The sequence below is a fragment of the Amorphotheca resinae genome (genome assembly GCF_003019875.1).
Source record: "Amorphotheca resinae ATCC 22711 unplaced genomic scaffold M430scaffold_8, whole genome shotgun sequence".
Classification (NCBI taxonomy): domain Eukaryota; kingdom Fungi; phylum Ascomycota; class Leotiomycetes; order Helotiales; family Amorphothecaceae; genus Amorphotheca; species Amorphotheca resinae.
The window spans coordinates 1,364,507-1,385,407 of NW_020194478.1; the positions used below are offsets into that span (position 1 = coordinate 1,364,507).

Here is a 20,901-nt window from a genome sequence, read left to right on the forward strand (position 1 = left end):
CATCCCAAAATAACGCCTTGGGCTTGAGTCCGATATAATCGACGATCAGTTTGGGAACTCTGTGGTGGCAATGGGATGGCTGGTTATCGACAGGCAATGCTGCAATTCAAAAGTGCACCGCGCGGATGTCAGCGAACCCTTTCACGAATATCAACTAGTCAGCCGCTTAGCTCTGGATGATAGGTTGCAATGGGACGAGTCTACCTAGGATGGATAGAAGAATCTAGGTAGGACGAATTAGGAAGCCGAAGCCGGTAGCCCAATATCTGACCAGGATGCAAACGAAGAAGAATTGTATCACCAGTGCGAAGAAGACCGCAATGGATCTCATCAACTCTATAGCCTTATTGAGGGCTTGCAACTGCATTTCGGGTGTCATGTGTATTGGTGGCATTTTGACCTGCTGTTCTTTGTCAGGACTCAGGATTGCTATCGGCTAATGAGGGCTGCCTCTTGATGGATCTGAATGAAATATGCACACCTTGAATGTGGTGGGTGGTGGGTCCTGTGTTTTGTCTGGATTTTTTTTGTTCAAGAAACTATGCCAACTGAAGAATGAATCCTCAGATCCTAGATATCTCGTGGGTACTCTTTTTCTCGACCCGCAAGCCCAGCAGTCGTAGCCCCGTCCGTCTGGGATGTTCGATCAGATTTTCAAAGCCTCTATACATGAAGAGAAGTATCTATCAAGCGATCTTTTGTCTCTACTTCAAGACTTCCAGTGACTCTACTTAGAGGTCAATAGCACAAAATTCCTCTGCATCTGGTACAGTGACTATAGATAGGCCTGCTCTTACCCGCCTCTTGTGTGTTTCCATCACGTTCAGGAATTCATCGAGACTGATTTTTCAAGTTTGAATGAAAATAAACACTGTCGTCTTAGGACCCTGGGAAATGCAGCATGCTATTCTGGCCGCCTGCAAATCCTATTCTCTTAGAGCGAGGAAAACAGCACAGCACAACATCGTTATGACTGATAGGTAGGCACGATGTACTTCAAAGCACCCAATAATCTTTGGCATTAAAACACATAACCAAACCTAACTAACTTCAAACACGAATACCACGACTCAATTTTTTGGTATCTCAAAGTTTCTTTTCGTTCTTTTTGTTGTTTTTCCCTCTCTTTGTTGACTGACTGATTGACGTAGAGGATGTTGCTCAGAGCTAGGAAGTAGGTAAGTCTCTTGATCCTAGTTCTCTTAATGGTATCCCTTTCGTGCAGCTAGCTACCTTATATCACCGGCCCATCCTCCTCTTCTTACAGGCTCTGTCTAACTTCGGTAAGGTAGTCTGACATTAACGATCCTGATATACAAGCTGTTGTACCTTACCTTAGTTAACAGCATAAGAAATCCCTTTAAACCCAAAAACCAGTACCTAGGTACACTCTCACTCCTTTTTCAAATCCTCACTCACTCACTCACGTAGCCTTTTCAATTTTCTTCACCACCACATCACATCTCAAAAGTTTCCAGGTTATGCTTATAACAGTAAAGAGAGTATATAGTATATCTAAGTTAATAATAGATAGTACTCGCACTTCCTACATCTCCCCCTACCTACCTTACCTTACCTAGCTAACCACGTGACCATAACTATGCCTATCACTACCTACAATAACACACCTAACATACCTTACCTTGGGTTACATAACGGCAGACCCGCATCGCATCTGCAAAGCATACCTACCTAAGATAAAGTAAGGACTTCTTCTTGCGGGAGATGTAACGTTCTGTAGTTGCACAGAGCAGGGACTTGGGGGTTGGGATTTTTTTGAATTTTGTTTTTTTTTTAAAAGAAGGACAGGCATGAATAAATAAATAATCCTTGGGATGATCGGATTTTGGGGTTTTTTGAGTGATTGATTGATGGGCTGCAGGGGAGGGGGGGTTGCAGAATCAGGGGGGTTGTTTTTTTCTTTTTCTGGAATAGTATGCGGAGATTTGAGTCCCTGGTGGATGGATGGGTAGAAACAGTTTCACCAAGAAGCGGAATTAATAGTAGGTTGAGCATCAAGTGGTATATATTGAGAGAAATTCATACAGGGTCATAAACGCCGTACTTTCATCGCTCATCGCTCATCGCACATCGCACACATTTTTCACATAAAAGTCATACTCATCAGCGATTCTTGAGATCCAAGACTCCTCGCGCCATCGCCATCCATGCATCCAGTCATGAAACAAAAAACCTTATGAGTCCCAAATCGGCCCAAATGCCGGAATGCCTCTGCTTTCCATCCCATAGACCACCTTGCGCGTCAATTTCGGGTTGCTGATGACGAAGACCGCCTCGGCGTTCTCTTCCTTGTACAGCTCATACGCCATGCGCACGAGGTCGGGTCGTCCTGCTTTCCGCGTGTCCCAGATCACTGCGCGCGGGTCTACATCCGTGACTGCGTTCACGATACCCTCGCCATATGTGACGTATGGGTTCGGGGTACTCCAGACTACTCGGCAGTGCGTTTGGGGGATGTCCTGCATCACCCCGAGACAGGGGCCGATTCCAGAACCCGTAGTGACGATCACAATGCGGCGGAAGATGCGCGCCACGCAGAGCACACCCGTCACCGGGATACCCTTGATCCAATAGTAAGGCCGCGGGTTGGCTATCGTCCTGCGCGTCCAGTCCCCAGCATCTGATATCAAGACGCTGCCGCCTGACTTTCCACCATCACGTGACGGGATGCAGGCAAAGGAATGCCATTCCTTTAGCGGTGCGTCGGAGATGCGCACCCCGACGAAGAGAGGCACTGGTTCCTTAAAATGCAGGCGGATGGCGTGGCCGCTCAGCTCCTCGGGCTGCACTGGCATCTTGTGGAGGCGCAGCCAGGGGAGAATCGCATGCAGGGAGGAGACGAACAGGAACCAGAATGCTGGGAGCTTGATCAGAATAATCCCCAGGTGTTCAGCACCAGGAAGGCGGGCTTGGGTGCGACCGAAGAGGATGAGCTCGATCCAGAAGAGCGCGAGCGAAAACCAACCGCCCCAGCGGTGAACGCTCTCAAACGTGTTGTGGGACATGAAGCGGAAGGCAGGATATGCGGTCACCACAAGCGTTAGTAATAACGAGAGCAAGATGTAGGTGAACGTCATCAGACCCGCATCCCGCAGCTGATTGATGGCGAATTCTCGAGTTACGAAGCCGGTGAGAAGGCAGAACCACATCACGGACGAGACTGCAGCGCCAGAGTGGACGCCGCCATGCTCATAGACTTTTGCCAAGATTCGTCGCAGCCGCAGAGGCGCTGAGAGAGGAACCAGCCAGGTCATCTTGTAGCAGGCGTTGACGATGTAATCTTGCCGTATCAAGAGGGCAACCATGATGTTTGCTGATGCTGCCGTTGCAAAGTGCGCGAGAGGCGGGGATCTGTACCAGTCCGAGTTGCGGGAGAGAAGGCCTGCAAGACCGATCAGGTTGAAGAGGAAGACGATGCTGAAGAGTCGTCGGTAGACGTTGAAGAAGGTGTGTCTGGCATGGCGGAGAAATCGAGGGTATCTCTTTTCAGGCAGCTCAGGAAGACCACCTTTCTCCAGGTCATCGAAGGTAGACCAGGTGCTTATTGAGAAGTGGTTGTTCCTGTGGAATGACTTCTCCTCGGTCTGAATGACAGTAGGGATGGCACTCTCATCTTTCGAGAGAGGCCTTGGTACTGTAGGTGATGGTTTGGCGATAGAATCCATCATGGAGTTCTTCTGTGAGGGATATCGAGTATGCAAGAAAATGCTTCTATCAGAGGCATGGCCCTTTCTTGAGGGGATTACATATCAGGTGGGGGAGGGGAGTCCTAGATGCTGGTCGATCCTGGGTCCTCGAGATCTACAAGAAGTGATCCAAGAATGTTACACTCTTCGGACGGGAAGGGTGTGTGGTACTGAACTAGGTCGTACCCATCGAGACAGTCGCACATAGCTGAGCTGAATCAACACTCGTGCCCAGGTCCTAGATCACGGAGCGGGATCGAAGCCGTGAGCTGATAGCCCCACCACCCGGCAAGGCGTGTGGTCGAATAGCCGTGCCAGAAGACTGGTATCGGCGGTGTGGTCCAGACATAGACATAGGCGTGCCGAACTGGGAGGGGAAGTGTGATCAGGTTCGCTGGTGCGAGGGAACGGACGACCCGATGAAGCCACCAATCCATCGTCCTTCCCGTCCCAAGAACCAAGAACGTAACGGCTCCTGCGTGGAGGACCGGCCGGATCTCGCAACTAGGATAGAAGGTGACTTGTGATAAGAAAAGAACGGGTGGCAAAATGGAGAAGATTTTCAGAGTGCATGTGGGTAGGTTGCAGCGACTGCAGTTCGATTGGAAAGGGAGCCCAAACTCGACTCAAGCGTCCCACTCCTCAGCAGCACGTTGAGGTGGGATGTTTCGCGGCTTTTCGCCCACGATTCCCGCCAGTAGCGGCCATGTTCGATGGAGGGGAAGTTTGGCCCGATGCGAGCCAGTGACGGGCTCCATCCTCAGCTCCAAGGCGCCGTAGCGTCCATCCAGATTCCCCTTCGGGTGCGCCTGGCAGGATGGGAGGCTGGGATTCTTGCACGTTGCACCTTTTTACCTTTTCTTGATTTGCGCGATGATACCAGGCCGCATGTCGAACAAGGCCGTTGGGAAGCAAGGGCAAGCCTGGGCAGCCTGGGCGGGCGTCGTCGAACAGGGTTTGCGGTTGAGTTGAGTGATGGTGTCAAGTCAAGTCAAGGCTCAAGAACCGGGGGGCGACAAAAGTGCCGGGGCCAAATTCTCCACATCGACGAACGGCGTGGGCGAGTCTGTTCGGGTGTAGCCATCAAGTCAAGTCGAGTCCCAGACTCCCAGTCGCCGTCCTCGTCCTCGTCCTTGTCCCCGTCCCCGTCGCCTCCCCGTTCCCCGTCCCAGAGTCCACAGCGCACCTTGTGTCCCACCGCAGGACCCAGGGATCAGACGCCGTCGAATGTCGCTTGAACGGACAGAACGTCGAGAGCCGTCCATCGCGACACCAAGTGCCACCGGTCACACCCCGTCGCCCGGCCGCCCACATCTGACACCTGCCATCCAATGGGACCCGCCGCGGGCCGTCCAGAGACATCGGGAAGTAGACAAGACAATAGTCGATGTTGTTATTGTTCTTGTTATTGCCTGGAAGAACCATGGCTTGCGCAGGGCGAGTCGGTTCGAGCTGGTCGAGCTGGTCGAGCTGGTCTGGTCGAGTCGAGTCGCGTCGCCGAGGGAGTTGAATGGTTCACGGGAGCTGCCCCGCGCAGAAGCCGCGGCCAATGGACGGCCCGGAAAAGTTGCGGTGAGAGCACAACAGCTGTCGTGCATACAATTAGCGTGCCCGAACTGCTATCAGATGCTGAGATGGGCGATCGAGGGCGACGGGGAGGCTGGGACGGCTGGATCCTGTCCCCAAGAGGCCTAGCCCCAGTCTAGTCGGGGCCTCGCCCTGCCTAAGCCGGCCTGAACGGGCATAGACCCGTCTAAACAAAAAGACCTAAAATACGCGAGGGCCCGGGTTTCTGGGCCGTGCCCCCCAACCACCGCCCAGCGTTCCCAGCGTCGATCCCTAGTATATCCCCCAGAAGGTCGAGCAATGAGCTGCTAATGCGGATGCTAATGGCCCCCAACGGAGCCTTCTAGCTTCTAGCAGCGAAGAAGGTGTTCACGGTATCCGCTGGCTGCTCCCCCGCGCCAATCACCATGGCACTGGTTACTTCTGGTGCGCCACAATGGGCAATGCGCATGAACCTCGAATCCCGCGGGAAACCTATCACACCGTGAGATGCCCAAAACTCCACCCAGAAAAAGAGACGAAAAAACAAAAATAAAATCTTGCGCCGCTTATCCTACCAGAAAGTCCTGCACCTGCATACCAGTCCTGCACCAACATCGCCGTATCACAGCGGAACCTCGGGATCTTCGAGGTCGTGATCCCACCTCCCCCCCCTTCGCCGCGGATAGGACGTAATGAGATAGCTGCGACACCGAACCATGATCGAGTTCTATTGTGTCGATCATGCATGCGTAGAGGGTGTGGTAAGCAATCTTGTACCAGGTGAGCCACGTGAAGAAGACGGGGTCCATTATCCTTCATAAGGTTGGTGATATGATGCGACTTCGACCACAATCAAGATACCTCCCTCCCACCTCTCCAATTTCTGTAACTCTCCACACCACCCGTCTTTGGCAATGGATATCGTCACATGGAGTCTCGAAAATGAGTCGTACGATCAGGATAAACCAGTATGAGATGAGAAATAAGAACAAACGACATAAACACATGCTGACCCTGCGGCAGATATACATTGATAGCCGCGACGCAACGCGCTCGCTCTCCGCCAATGACGTTCGGAAGCAGGTCAGACAACTTGTCAGTGGTTTCAAGAACCACGACCTGGTAAAAGGCGATTGTGTCTGTGTTATTAGCTTTAACGATGTACGTTAAGCCTCATCAATTGATTAATTGCCTTTTGAGCACTCGCTGACTCCTTCCACAAGATTCACTATACCAGTCTTTATCTCGGGATCATTGGGGCTGGGGCTTGCTTCACTGGCGCAAACCCAGGTTACACAGCACATGAACTCACCCATCATCTCAGAATAACTCAAGCCAAGTTCATCCTCACTGCACCCAAAACTTTGGATATCACACTTGCCGCTGCCGCTGCCTGCGAGATCCCGCGCTCCAAGATCTTTGTCTTGAACACTCAAAATGAGACCGTACCAGAGGGCCATCAATCGTGGGACCGCTTACTCGCTTGTGGTGAGGAAGATTGGGTACAAGTCGAAGATCCTGATAACACGACCGCAGCGTATGTCTCTACAAGCGGGACATCGGGGGTTCCAAAGGCGGCAATCATTCCCCACTCATATTTTGTCTCCCAGGCGGAGTTCCAAGAGAAGACTTCCGTAGTGCGGTACAAGAACTCTAGTCTCATAGCAATCCCTCCTTTCCATGTCTTCACAATGCCGGTGCAACACGCGCTGCCTCTGCGGAGTGGGATCCCAACGTACATCATGCCACGGTTCGAAGCACAAGGCTTTATCGATGCGGTAGAGAAATTCCGCATTGCGCATACTCTGGTCGTGCCCCCGATTATGTTGGCATTGGCAAATTGCGAAGAGAGCTCTAAGCTCAAATCGCTGAGGAGGATCTGTGTTGGTGGATCTTGCGCGACGGATGGCATGCAGCAGCAGCTTTATACGAAGCTGTCTCCGTCGGCAAAGATCGAGCAGGTGTATGGTATGACCGAAACAGGGTGGGCGACGACGTGGCATGAGCGTAAGCAAGAAAGCACAGGAAGTGTCGGCCGCCCGCTGCCGGGGATGGAATTGCGGTAAGTTCTTCAGACAAGCTCCCCTCTGTAACCAGCGGCATACTGATCGCATACCTGAATTGCAGAGTGGTGGACAAGGATGGGAACGTCATTACTGAAGAAGGCGTAAACGGCGAGCTCCATATCCATTGTCCCCATCCCATGAAAGGATACTTGAACAACGAGGCCGCGACTAGAGAGGCTTTCTCGGAAGATGGCTGGGTCCGCACTGGCGATGTCGGCTATGTTCGAGATGGGAGATGGTATGTCATTGATAGAACAAAGGACTTGATCAAGGTCCGTGGTTGGCAAGTGAGCCCTGCGGAAATCGAGGCCATGTTAGTGGAACATCCCGACATCACCGACGCAGCTGTGATTGGTATCGCCGCTCCTGATGGCGCTGGCGAAGTCCCTCTCGCGTTCGTTGTGAGGAATGAGGACACGTTGAAGGAGGATGATGTCAAGAACTTCTTGCGTTCCAAACTTGCTCGATACAAGGGCGTCGAAGAAGTGAGGTTCGTGGACTCGATACCGAGGAACCCAACTGGAAAGGTCCTGCGACGTGTTCTCCGCGATGCCAGAGGTGCACCACCGTTGGTCACACCCCCAGAAGCTGCATCGGCGTACTCGAACGCGATCAAGGACCTAGAGAAGTACCAGCAAGAGCACAGCTCAGAGAGGGAATCAGAAGGGGAATCAGAAGCATCTCAAAGTCATAGCCGCACCGGCAGCTTGACTGACGCATCGACGATTGAATCGTCGAGTCCCAAGACACCGGTGGCACCCATCACGGATGCGAAGAGCATGAAGAGTCGAAAGCGGAAGGGCGAGGCACTTTCTCCAACCTCAGTCAAGAGACGCAGTGCTCGGATTGCTCTTGATCGGCTTCGAGAGTGACTAGTATTCTGGTCGTCGAGACCGTTTAAAAGAGCGTTAAGGGGGCGCGGGCAGGCTTGAGATGTTGTTGCCTTGAGTATCGAGGGGTTTGTTGGGGTAAGCGTGTCTGCGATATGAGATATGTTTCATGATGATCATGATAATGACGAGATATATGTATGTATGTCTGGGAGCGAGCGAGCTTGGGTTTCACCTCTCTTTATGTCCTTTTCTGAGTAGCCATCTGTTGGAAAGCGGAGTTGGGCAGGGAATGAACGATGTTTATGTGGATATGCATGGGACAATATAGGTGATGAAATTCAGTGTGCTTACTTCTTACCGCTCCATGCCATGCGATAAGTCGACAGATGAAGGGTACGCCTATGCCTTGCCCGGCTCCATGTGACAGCACAGGCTTGCTTCATACAGCTATGTACAGCGTGGACTTTCCAGGGTTGCTGCGAGCACTGGCTCTCTGGAGGCCATTTTCTGCGCCATTCGCTGTTATGCCCAGCCACTCACTCATGGCGATTGGATGTAGCGGTGATGGAGGGATGCAGCCGCCTCAATCTTCGTATAAAACCCGGGAGCGGGAGGCTTTCGCCTGCGGGGAGGATCCGCCGGATCACACCTCCTGTGCGCCACAACAACGGCGCAATAGGCGCATAATTCTTCACCCTCCAGCACTTGCAAGTTGCACGCCACTTTATATGCGACATTAGTTTGAAGCGTGTCTAGACCCTCCGACCTGTCATGTTTGTTGTGCGTGGCCAACCTTGCTCCGAGAGAGGTCGGAGAGCACGGGACCTCGTCTACTGGAAGGACAGTAATGTCAAGAGGATTGTTTGACGACAGCTTCACGTACCTTAGGACAGGATCCATCTCATCTCATCGTGCACTTTCTCAGTATGCTCTTTTCTTCCAACCATCCCTCTGAATTCTTGTCATTATTCTCTTGATCCCGCTTCTGCCTGACCAAAAGGCCCCCACCCGCGCGAACGAATATCTGCAAGTCACCGCGGGATGCGCGACGGCGGCAGAAAGATCTGGGCTCTCATTACTCTCCTCTCTTCCATTCGTTGCTCTCCGCTCTTCCACTCTTGTCACTTCCCAATCACAATCTCCTCTCGTTGTCATGGGGCCGCAGAGTTAGAAAGCTCCCGGACTGGATCCTTTCATGGTAAGTTCGTTTCTGACCCCTGCGCAGTCAGCTTATCAGAAGCACCAAACGGTGTCGATCTCCAGGATTGTATCCTCAGCCTCGACCACTTTGATATGGTTCCCACCACCCGAGCCGTTTGTTTTGCTCCCCGGCCCCACTATAAGCACGAGCCTGACATCTGACAGCGGTAAAAAAAAGCTCTAATTTATCAACGCCCGGCGGTCTGCTCTCCGGACCGGTTGAAGAAGGCTTCCTGCTGACTATCATCAAGTGAAATTCTGCCTCTCTTGTTATTGATAAGGATTCCGACCTCTGCGAGAACGCTGGCATCGTCGATAAAGAGCGCCCTCTGCAGAAAGGTGGTTTGAACATCACGAAGGAGATCCAAATCCCGGTCATAGCGCCGGAAGGAAAGTATGTCGTCAGGGGGGAGGCACGTACTACTCCGTAGCGCCCACGGAAAGACAATTGCGTGCATGCAGGGTGACATTGCTTTTATGACCGCTCGAGTTCGTTGAGACATGCTGTTATTCATCTCGGTAATGTAAAGGTATGTGTTGCTCCGTTTTGCTGTCGATTTTGCTATTGCTTTTATATCTAAAAACAGCCGGTTTGACTGAGGGAAGCTTCTGGTGTTGAACTTCAACCGCGGCTGCCTTCTCGAGATTCTACTGTCAATGCGACTTGAAAACTCTTATGTCCTGGAACACATAAAATGATCTATCAACCAAGATTAATGTGTACTATCCATTCGCGCAGCAATCTACAGGCATTGAGCTCTCCATATGCAGTGCCAAAACATGAGGCTGGTTTGCCCCCATGTCAAGTACTGCAATAACAGCTCTGATAATGGCAGGATGCAGTCAGCCGTGGGCGCCATATCAGCCACATCAGACTCCGAACCCTGAACGTATCCCAGTGCTGGAGTCCCTGAATTTCTCTCTATTCTACCATTCAAAACAATACCCGCCCTCATTACCTAGCCAACTACATGCGACTTATATTCCATAGTATTTTATGTGGAGAATGACCCGGACCTCCGGTCTTCAAGAAAAGAAGCATAAGGTATATACCTCTGTTTCTTTCAACCATGTTTACTTTACCATCCCTAGAGTTTCCTCATAACCCACAGTACGTACAGTGGATATTAGTGTCCCTCTAGTAGAGTGAAGTAAGAATACTTGGAAGATTTTTTGAGGACTAACTAAGTAGAGGAGTGACATTCTCTGTAAATACTACTCACGTACCTACATACCCACGCATAGATAGACTATGTGGATGAAGCATAAAGTATAAATCACTGCCCCCTTTCTAATTCAACGTGCATATGTAAATGCACCTCTCGAAGTTTCTTAGAAAAAGAAAGTGCAGAAACACCCGCACTTGCATATTACGAGTATGTGCACACACCTCCTTCGCTTAAAAGAGGTGTCTGATAGAAGTACAAGAACAAGCATCAGTTGATTCAGTTCAATCTACAAAATGCATTTCGGTAAGGAAACCCTGCGCTCAATAATATGTCAAAGTTTGAATAAGAAAGTTAAACCTTGTGGTGGACATTGGAATCTTGCATAGTTAGTCCCTGGACTGACTGAGGATGGTTTGATAGCAAGCAACACTCATTACCAGCCACACAGAACTGCATAATAATATGAATGTGATATAAAGTCCGAGGTTCAAAAGCTGAAAAGAACGAAAAGGCCTCCAGAGATGCGAAATAGTTGCATATGCACCATCAAATCAGCTAGCTCGCTCCTCTGATGGCCTAAAGAGGAAACAGGAAGAAAAACGGGGGATAACCCAAGGGTTATAGCAAAGTAGATGAGACGGTGAGAGGCTGAGAGCTTGTGGGCCTGTATCGGGTCCACGTGACCCACACCTTTTCCTGGCTTCATCCTTTCATCTCAAGGGAGGTGAGAGATTGAGACAGAATATAGAAACTTCGGAGGGTTGAGATACTGCGATATGTAACATTGCGCATTGTTTTACAGGGCTGGAATTGGTTGGAGGGTTTAGCTGGAGGGGAAGAGAGAGAAAGTATGAGAATGAAACTTTTCCCGATCCCCACAAACCCAACCGCCGCTAATCCTACCACAACGGGATAAGTCGGCACATTCTCCGTGATCTGTCCAGAACCCCTATAGACTGTAATAGTAAGCTCTAACGTCAACTGATAGGTCGATTGGTGTAGCGGTTATCACGTCTGCTTTACAAAGTAATTGTAAAACTTCATATCGCAGCAGGTCCCCGGTTCGATCCCGGGATCGATCATCATCTTTTGCTTTTTTTGAATCTTTTCAGGATTTTGCCCAAATACTTTTTGTTTCCTGTTCCCATCGACTTTTCTTCTAGGGTTTTACCATATCGACAGCATCAATAACGGGTCGATTGGTGTAGCGGTTATCACGTCTGCTTTACAAAGTGTCATTGTAAAACTTCATATCGCAGCAGGTCCCCGGTTCGATCCCGGGATCGATCATACTTTTTTGGCGGTTTTCTTTTTGAAGATTTGACTATACGTTCCTTTCCTCCTTAAATGGATACGATATCTTTACTTCCTACAAAAGATTCTAGGCGAGTCGTATGATCGTATCCTGAGTTGTTATTCAGACAGTTCTTAGTACTCCCTCTTTTAACTTTACCGTACTTTTAGACATATACCTATTGGTACTTTGTCGTGCAATTGAATACGCCTTAGATTTCTTACTATAAGGTACATGTCAGTTCCGATTGACCAACTGTCTTTTCAGGTAAAAGGTTGGTCTGCACATGTCGGTATGTCGGGTATAGGGTCCCTCTTACCCCGCAACTCACACTTCGATCCATGGACCACTCACTATATATTAACAATTCAGCCCTTCATAAGTCGATGGGACAATTGGCTTTTTAAACCGGATTTTTCTCCTTCAGTATAGTTCTGCTGCAAGATCACACAATCTACTATAAAATGTCGCCCAACCCCACCCACGGCACTATGTCCTTCGCGCTCCCCCGCGATCTCCTCGCATATCTCGAGTCTCTGGACAACTTTATCGAGACTAAAATCGCACCCTTACAGGCCGCCAACGATAACGAGCGGTTCTTCGACCATCGGCGCGAGAATGCGCGCACCGATTGGGAGAACCAAGGTCTCCCGCGTGATGACTGGGAAGACCTCTTGTCCCAAGCGCGAAAGCTCGCTGATGATGCCGGCTTCTATCGTTTCTGCCTGCCGGCCGAGTATGGCGGGCAGGACGGGGGGAATCTCTGGATGGCGGTCATCCGTATGCATTTAGCGAGGAAGGGATTGGGGTTGTTTAATGATTTGCAGAATGAACATTCTATCGTCGGGAATTTTCCGGATGTCCTGATGGTGAGGGAGTTCGGGACGGCGGAGCAGAAAGAGGAGTTTATCACCGGAAGATTGGAGGGTAAGAGGGTTTTGGCATTCGGGCTTACAGAACCTGAACATGGGAGCGATGCTACGCACATGTCTACTCACGCGGTCAGGAAAGAAAGGGGAGGGGTGAGGGGATGGGAGATCAACGGCAGCAAGATGTGGATTTCCGGGATGCATCGGGCCACGCATTGTATTGTGTTCGCCCGAACGCATGGGAAAGCAGGAGATGGGGAGGGCATCACTGCGTTTTTCGTCCCCAAGACAGCGCCGGGTTTCGTGATCCAATCATACGAGTGGACGTTCAATATGCCGACCGATCATGCGACTCTCACATTCTCGGGAGTCTTCGTGCCTGACTCCGCGGTCTTGGGTCAGGTTGGCAGAGGACTGGCGATTGCGCAGACTTTCGTGCACGAGAATCGAATAAGGCAAGCGGCGAGCTCATTGGGAGCGGCTGAGTATTGTATTGAGGAGAGCATCAGATATGCGAGGAGAAGGAAACCCTTCGGGAGAGAGTTGTCGACAAATCAAGCCGTTCAGTTTCCGCTTGTGGAGTTGAAAACCCAGGCTGAGATGTTGAAACTATTGATACTGAAGACTGCGACGGAGATGGACAGTATGACGCAAAACGAGATCGAGAGTACGCTTGGGGATAAGGTGTCAATGTGTAATGTATGTAACCTGTTTGTGGGAGGGAATTCGAGCTGACAGCGACAGTATTGGGGAAATCGATTGTGCACACAGGCTGCCGATCGGGCGATACAAATTCATGGTGAGCCCTACTAGTTCTGGAAGAGCGATGCATGGCTAATGCTCGAAACTAGGTGGAATTGGATACTCGAGACACAAAGCGTAAGCTATCAATGATTTCCAGCTGACTTCTGAATATTCTGACTTATATTCCAGGTTTGAGCACATCTACCGGCATCATCGTAAGTCCCATCATTCCCACAAAAAGACGATGTTTAAATGAACACATTAGGACGCTATCGAATCACCGAAGGCAGCGAGGAGATTCAAATGCGGAAAATTGCAGCATACCTGTTTGGATACGTTGGCCCTCGAAAGGCTGAGATGGCAAAGTTATAAGCCCGTCACCCAACCCCAAATCAGCACAAAATCAAAAGTTTCAATAGTACCTGCCATTGCCTAGCTCCAGGATCAGGCAAGGGCGGCGGTCTTGACTAGCACGAGTGTGTCGCGCTGCGCAACATTTTTTGGGTATGAAATTGAAGAATCATTTGGGCTTGTGGTTTCTGTTTCCTTTCTTGCTCTCTTTTAGGTTGTTCAGGGTGTTCCTGATTGCTACGAGTAGGGGCTTCTGGCGCTTCAGACAGCTTCCTGCGGTGCCTGAAATTTGCACAAGCACATCTTTGCTTCCTGTAATTTGCACAAGCACATCTTTGCTTCCTGTAATTTGCACAAGCACATCTTTGCTTCCTGTAATTTAGTGAGGCAGAGCCCGGTAGTGCCTGGAGCTCAGGAGGAGGCATCGTCTGTCACAGCAGCAATGAGAGGTCTGTGATCATTTTAGGCAAATAACACTGGAAGTTCATGACACGATGTCACTCGAAGTCGAAAGTTTCATTTAGAACAGTGCCTCATTTTCCTTTCCTCGATTAACCCCAACTCTTTCATCGCCCGCTCTTTCTATACTACCCTCTTAATCGAACTCCACATTTCAAAAAATTGACTGATTCTTGATTCTCAATTTCCGAAGTGGTAGAGCCATCCGAGACCTCATCCTACCAGGAGCTGCATTTCTATTGACTTGGACTGCGTCCCCTTTCTCCCTCCTTCACCCCCCCCCCCCCCCCCTTTGAGCTTTCTCCCGGATCGTTAGAGGCAAGAGAACCAACCTTGAAAACGAGATAGAGCAAGCCATGTGACTTTATTCATGCTGAGAATTATCATCATTAAGAGATCAAGTTCTGGCAGGCCGGTTAGACGCATGACTGCCGACTGGCGAGGTACGCTCGAAGGTACGATGAAGGTGTTGAGACAGGAGGGTTTGGATAGGTGCTGCTTTGATGGTTGAGCAGGCAACTGCGGCTATTCCTTGTCCTCTAGAAATGATGATACAGCGAGAAGATATCGGCCGAGATTATAATCCTGGGTGGTTGATCGATCGTTCAGCCTTGCTCCCGCTCTTCCCAGGATCAGCGTCATGCTCTCTTCTTCCCACCTCCTTACATCTTGTCACACACCACAGATACCAGATACCCAATAACCAGACGATTCACACACGATCCAAATGAATTCGACGTCACATACCTAACACCCCCTCTTGCCTCACTTAACGCACATACTCCCACCCCATTCACGCCTCCTTCACCTGGCCCTGCAATCTACTCCATCCCTTCGGTCTCCGCACCTTATGCGCACTCTCCCAGAACAAGATCAGCAGGAAGAGCCAGATCAGGATAATGATATTTGCGGTCCCGATCACGATGACGAAGATCAGGAGCAGGACTAACTGCGCATCGTCAATTTCTCTGTGTACTTGTAGATAGATAGATAGATATACGAATATATGAAAGGGGAAAAAGACATGTACATATATAAGATATCTATGTATGGATACTTTTTTCTCAGGGTGCTTTCTTTTTTTTAAAGACAAAAAATTCAAAGGGTTTTCTTACCAACGGCTGCGTTGCAGGTGACGTATGCGCGATCCGCTCATTCAGCTGTTCAAGAAAGCGTTTCGAGCCGACCTCAGCAGCCCAGAATCCGGGATGGAGCGATTCTTCCATCTCTTTTGATTCTAAATAGATTCCTTCCTTTCGACCTCTCTCTCTTTCTCGACTTATCCCAACATACATAGACACTAGATAAACAGACAGAGAGAGGGGATGTCAGGAGTAGAAATCATTTAAATCATTTGATATAAGATAAGCTCTAGGTAGGACGGAAACTACGGGAGCATGACGCGCGACTATTTAAATCTCCGGGCCTAGAACTTCGGGAGTGATGATGATGATGGTGACGACGACGACGATAATGATGATGATGGAGATACCCGTGAACTGCCATTTTTTAGTCTCAGCACTTTTTTCTCTTTTTCTTTTTGAGGTATAGTAACAAAGGGGGGTTGCGGAATAGGAGAGCAGGAAATGTAAGCGAGTAGAGGGGGGTTTATAGTTGTTTTCCATTTGTTTTTTTTTTCTTCCCCACTCAATAAGTATGTACAAGGTAAACTTTGTGGAGGTTTTCGAAAGGAGGAGATGAATTTTTGTGATTTCCATGTTTTGGATTGACGGGTGTTTTTGTTTTGTAGTATTTAAAGTCATGATAGGAGTAAGGTAAGGTATGCATGTTCGTTCGGGTTTTAAAATCCTCATCTCTCACTTGTAGTTTTAAATCAAGAACCTATCAAGGTGTTATGATACCAATAGGTAATTATTCAAGGGGGGTTTCAATCCCCAGTACCTATGTATCTACCAGAATCCTTCTGTTTGCACCCCACGGATATAGGTACATGTATTCGTATAATACACACTGGCAATCAGTACCTCTAGCCCCCCATAAAACCGCACCCAAACCAACCTACACACCAATATCCAACCAAGCCTTCTTCTCCTTCACAAAAACCGCCCTACTAAACCAAATTCAAGCCATCCGCCATACTATCCTCCCGCGTGACGAAACCCACCACTCTTTCTTTAAGTCGAATCACTTCTTGAGCTCGTCGTGTCTTGCTCCGTCGTTCAAGGATCTGGTTATAGATAAATAGCGAGAGAGCGATAGCGGAGCCGCAGATTAGAAGACCGAGGATGCAGTAGAGTAGTATCTTGGGGTTTGGTTAGTTGGGGTGGTTTGTTTAGGGGAAAGAGAGGAGGGGGGAGGGGGAGGTACATCTAGGATTTTGTAACCCGTGGTTAGGAGAGGCATGGTGGTAGTTATGCCTATTAAGGTATATAAACTTAAGCTTTCCGGGTGTGGAATTTGATTGAGTGTTTTTGAGCCTGGTTTGAGCGGGAAGTAGGCAGGGCAGGTGTAGCTTTGATGAAGAATGCTTGTCTTTTTTTATGCTTTGGAGGAAGTAAGGGCATGAGAATTGACTCCTTTTTGGATCTTTGGGAAGGATATAAACTTGGAAGGAGAGACTTGTCTTTATACTTGGTAGGAAAGTGGTGTTGCAATTCAGACTGCTTTCACTTCCTGGTTCAATGTGAAGTTCCTAAGAGGAGTTGGAATTCAGACTACCCTCACCTTCTAGTTCAAACTGCAATTCCCAAGAGAGAGAAACAGTGATTTGTATTCAAACTGGAGACCCATCCCATCCATCCATCTCCCTCTCCTACTTCAAAGAACCACCCCACACACAGCACGACCTCTAACATTCCAATACCCATCGATCGACCACACCTTCCATAATCTTCAGGTGCTCAACAGAAGAAGATCATCACTTGCTCATGCTCGATGTAAGTTGTCTTTCTTTTCCGATCATAAACATCTAGAACGAAGACCGCGATGGGAATTATTAGGAGGAGCTTTTTTTTTTTTATTAATGGTAGTTGAGAGTATCTACCTTAGAGGTTGTTTATACGGATGGGCTTGATGATATTTGAGAAGTAAGATACTTTTTGATTCAGGGAATATTTTTCGGTATGAGGATCCATGTGATGTAATTCAGGCTAAAGAAATGATAGATAGATCGAAGAAAAGAAAAGAAAAGGAAATGTATGTGTTAAAGTGTTACAAGACACAGTTAAAACCCAAGTAACAAAACCTTCTGATAAAGCGGGTGCAGAAATTCAAAACCCTAAGATTAAGATACATACCTTAGTATTGACGAAGACGTGAAAGCAGAGAGATAGATAAGACGAATTCTCATACAGAGCTTCAACTTGAAGATATGTATGTATCGACATGCCAAGTACTACTTTATAACAAATCTTGATTCTCCAGACCTGGAACAACCAACAGCATTCATTCAATTTGGATCAGAGACTGATACCAACAACAAACCTTACATTTCTGTCCATCCCGTTAATCGCTATGTTCAATTCAACACTTCTTACCTACTTGCCTATCTGGATGATAATAGCACACTTTGATCGTCAAATACCTACTTTCAATGTTATTTATTTTTTAAAAAAAGAGCGAAGACTACCTATTGTATAAAAGACAAAAACAGAAGAAAAGCTCCCACATACGACCATAGACTAAGGAATCCTGGGCATCCCGTCCGCTCTGCCATACATAAGCCTTAGATCGGTGGATTAGTAGTTGGGTGGGTGACCACCAGCGAATACCCCCTGTTGTATGTCTCCTCTCTCTTTTGTTTTTATTTTTTATTTTGTCTTTTTATTTTTCTCAGAGAGAGACAGAGAAAGAAGTGCTGGATCCTCAAAACTATCCGCACTCGCGGAAAGAATACAAAGCGCTGTGCAGGAAAGGGAGGGGCGCGGGAGTGAGGATGCCTGGTTTGGCCCGAGCTCTCTGGGAAGAGAAGAGAAGAAAGAATTGTGTGTAGCAACACGTGAGTTGCAGCATAGAGTAATTATATTTTGCGTACGTCGGCCTAATCAAGGAGGATTTGAAATAGCACGGAGGTAGCCACCAAAACGGCGGCGGCGGCGGGCAGAATGCTTTCAATGGTATTATTTCCTCTATAAAATGACTGCCGACTCAAATCAACGCATTGCTCAAGTACAAAACCAGCCTATTTGACTCCCCCGCTCTCTTCTGTACAATCACCAAATGGCCAATTGTTAAGAGCATTATCTATCAGGTGGGATGCATCTGTGAAGTCTATGTGCTTTTTACCGAAACCTCCCTGCCCTATCTAAGTGCCCCTTAAGACAGCTTATTTCCCCGGAAGTCCGAGATCCTCAGGCTCAGCCTTGATGACACGGAGACTGGATTTATATTAGTTATGTTCTACAGATGGGGTTCAGCGACTTACGTATTGGTGTTACCCATACCACCCTTCCATCCCTGGACCACGACAACCGTCTCGCCTTGCGCAAGAACCTTCAACTTCAAAGCCTCAGCAATACCCCACTTGATTCTCCGGTCAACATCCTCTTGCCAGTTGACCTTTGAAAAATCTGGCTTGTCTTCTGGGAAATGGAAAGGATACACTCCACGATACAAGTGGGCATATCGGGCGGCGGTGGGGTTTCGGGTAATCATGAAGATGGGGCAGACGGGTCGGTACTTGGAGAGGAGACGGGCACTGACACCGCTGGTGGAGAGGACGATGATTGCACCGGCGTTCATGTCCAAACTGGCACGGACAGCAGCCATGGCACATGATTCGACGACGCTGGTTGGTCGCTGAGCAAGCTGGGTGAGCTCCTCAAAGTGAGACACGTATGCGATGCTGTTCTCAGCCTTCAAGCATGTCTCGTGCATCTCCCTGACAGCTTCTTGTGGGTAGTTACCCTTGGCAGTCTCACCAGACAACATGACACAGTCGGCTCCATCAGTAACAGCGTTACCAACATCGCTGATCTCAGCACGCGTAGGGCGGGGGTTGTAGATCATAGACTCCAGCATCTGAGTAGCACAGATGACAGGCTTGCCTGCAATGTTGCACATGGCAATCATCTTCTTCTGAGCAGCAAACACCTCAGCTGCGGGAATCTCGATACCCAGATCACCACGAGCAACCATGACACCGTCAGTCTCCTTCAAGATCTCGGCAAAGTTGTTGAGACCTTGTCTGTTCTCGATCTTGGCAATGATCTGAATGTTCTCACCCTCCTTACCAAGGACCTCACGAATGGCCTTGATATCATCCCCACGGCGGATAAATGAAGCAAAGACCATGTCCACGTTGTTCTTCACACCAAACCGGAGATCGGCTTTGTCCTTCTCGGAGAGTGCGGGGAGATCGACATCAGTGTTTGGGAGGTTGACACCCTTCTTGGAGGAAATGTTGCCGTTGTTGCGAGCTCGGGCACGGATAGTCTTGTCATCAACGATCTCAAGGACGTCGAAGGCAAGGACACCATCGTCGACGTATATGATACGGCCTGGCTCAATGACCTTGGTGATGTTCTTGTAGTCAACGTACCTAGATTAGAGTTAGTGTCCTGAAGAAAAAAGGTAAAGGTGGGGTAAATGGTCTTACATGTTCTTGTCATCACAAGCTGTGGCATACTTCTCATCAGTAGTGATGTTGATCTCAGTGCCGGCAGAGATCGGAATGTCCTTGTCACCAACAGTGTTACCGGTACGGATCTCAGGACCCTTGGTATCCAGAGCAATGGCAATCTGCCGACCCTTCTGAACCTTCTCAGCCTGGCGAGCATTATCAATAACGGACTGGTGGTATTCGTAGGAGCCGTGGGAAAAGTTCATGCGGACAACATTGAGACCGGCAGTGCGGAGCTTGTTGATTGCCTCGACAGAGTTTGTCTTGGGGCCGATTGTGCAGATGATGGAGGTGCGGCGGTAGTTCTTGGTTGGCTTGAACTCGGTGTTCAATTGGGAGAGCCATTCGATCTTAGTCGAGCCGGAGCTGAGGTGGTCAAGGGCGGTCGCCATCTTGACAGAGGTATGCAGAAAGGAGTCGATGGATGACGGTTATTAGGAAGTAATTACGACGGTGCGAAGGAGTGTGCGAAGCAGGTGGTCGGTCTGTGGGATTTTCTTTCGAAGAGGTCAGCTGGGATCGTCGTTATCTTGGTGGGGGGCGTTTTCAGAGCCCAGGCTCGGTGAATTAGAAGCGCGGGCTAGGGAGGAGGGGGCCAAAGTAATGACCCAATAATTACGCAGAAATGGCAGAACGTGTGGGCAGAGGGTCTGCGAGGGGGGGAAACTCACAAGATGAACGAGAGAAAATCTGGGGGGCGGTGGAGGTTTGAAGGTTTGGGAGGTTGGAGGTTGAGCTGGTGGTGGCAGAAGGTGAAGACGGTTCTTGGTGTTCTCTGAAGTTTTCTCCGTTTTCTTCAGCTCATCCCTCCAAAAAGCAAGTGTCGGCACCCCACCCAAAAAGGTCCGTTGGGCAACGACTGGCCCAGCCGTGAGCTTATGGGGATGTGGAAATTATTGCGATGCGGGGGCAGCGTGTCCCCCGGACTCCAAGGGCGGATTGAAGAAGAATGAGCAACGATGATAATTGCAATGCGTTTTCGTGCTCGAGAATTTGCGTAGGATGTCTTGATTCCAGAGTTGCCCTTCGAATCCCTTCAACACGGATTCATCGCAATGATGGTGGCGGCCTCAGGCATGA

The 20,901-nt window shown here is 49.2% G+C and overlaps 8 protein-coding genes across 8 annotated transcripts; 4 read left to right on the forward strand and 4 right to left on the reverse strand.

The window, feature by feature from the left end:
• Positions 1–1,991: 1,991 nt before the first annotated feature.
• Positions 1,992–3,807, reverse strand: M430DRAFT_258169 (hypothetical protein). The gene has a single exon (XM_024865306.1). It carries the CDS (start codon positions 3,687–3,689, stop codon positions 2,196–2,198), a length of 1,494 nt encoding a protein of 497 aa, XP_024719817.1. The 5' UTR covers positions 3,690–3,807; the 3' UTR covers positions 1,992–2,195.
• A 590-nt stretch (positions 3,808–4,397) lies between these two features.
• M430DRAFT_59845 (hypothetical protein) lies at positions 4,398–5,402 on the forward strand. The gene has a single exon (XM_024868826.1). It carries the CDS (start codon positions 4,421–4,423, stop codon positions 4,943–4,945), a length of 525 nt encoding a protein of 174 aa, XP_024719818.1. The 5' UTR covers positions 4,398–4,420; the 3' UTR covers positions 4,946–5,402.
• Positions 4,935–5,761, forward strand: M430DRAFT_20524 (hypothetical protein; the record flags this gene model as incomplete). The annotated part of the gene is made up of 2 exons (XM_024864315.1): positions 4,935–5,279; positions 5,621–5,761. 2 exons carry the CDS (start codon positions 4,935–4,937, stop codon positions 5,759–5,761), a joined length of 486 nt encoding a protein of 161 aa, XP_024719819.1.
• A 3-nt stretch (positions 5,762–5,764) lies between these two features.
• On the forward strand, positions 5,765–8,015 carry M430DRAFT_67805 (hypothetical protein; the record flags this gene model as incomplete). Its single annotated transcript, XM_024869309.1, has 5 exons — positions 5,765–6,223; positions 6,279–6,416; positions 6,479–7,317; positions 7,383–7,879; positions 7,939–8,015. The coding sequence occupies exons 1-5, from the start codon at positions 6,170–6,172 to the stop codon at positions 8,013–8,015; spliced, it is 1,605 nt and encodes a 534-aa protein (XP_024719820.1). The 5' UTR covers positions 5,765–6,169.
• Positions 8,016–9,542: 1,527 nt separating this feature from the next.
• Positions 9,543–9,857, reverse strand: M430DRAFT_29212 (hypothetical protein; the record flags this gene model as incomplete). The annotated part of the gene is made up of 1 exon (XM_024865855.1): positions 9,543–9,857. The coding sequence occupies one exon, from the start codon at positions 9,855–9,857 to the stop codon at positions 9,543–9,545; it is 315 nt and encodes a 104-aa protein (XP_024719821.1).
• Positions 9,858–12,308: 2,451 nt separating this feature from the next.
• On the forward strand, positions 12,309–13,802 carry M430DRAFT_51835 (hypothetical protein; the record flags this gene model as incomplete). The annotated part of the gene is made up of 5 exons (XM_024868258.1): positions 12,309–13,385; positions 13,431–13,485; positions 13,538–13,565; positions 13,620–13,645; positions 13,696–13,802. 5 exons carry the CDS (start codon positions 12,309–12,311, stop codon positions 13,800–13,802), a joined length of 1,293 nt encoding a protein of 430 aa, XP_024719822.1.
• A 1,231-nt stretch (positions 13,803–15,033) lies between these two features.
• On the reverse strand, positions 15,034–15,535 carry M430DRAFT_29214 (hypothetical protein; the record flags this gene model as incomplete). The annotated part of the gene is made up of 2 exons (XM_024865856.1): positions 15,034–15,189; positions 15,356–15,535. 2 exons carry the CDS (start codon positions 15,533–15,535, stop codon positions 15,034–15,036), a joined length of 336 nt encoding a protein of 111 aa, XP_024719823.1.
• Positions 15,536–18,525: 2,990 nt separating this feature from the next.
• On the reverse strand, positions 18,526–20,213 carry M430DRAFT_51837 (hypothetical protein; the record flags this gene model as incomplete). Its single annotated transcript, XM_024868259.1, has 3 exons — positions 18,526–18,577; positions 18,625–19,740; positions 19,798–20,213. The coding sequence occupies 3 exons, from the start codon at positions 20,211–20,213 to the stop codon at positions 18,526–18,528; spliced, it is 1,584 nt and encodes a 527-aa protein (XP_024719824.1).
• Positions 20,214–20,901: the final 688 nt, after the last annotated feature.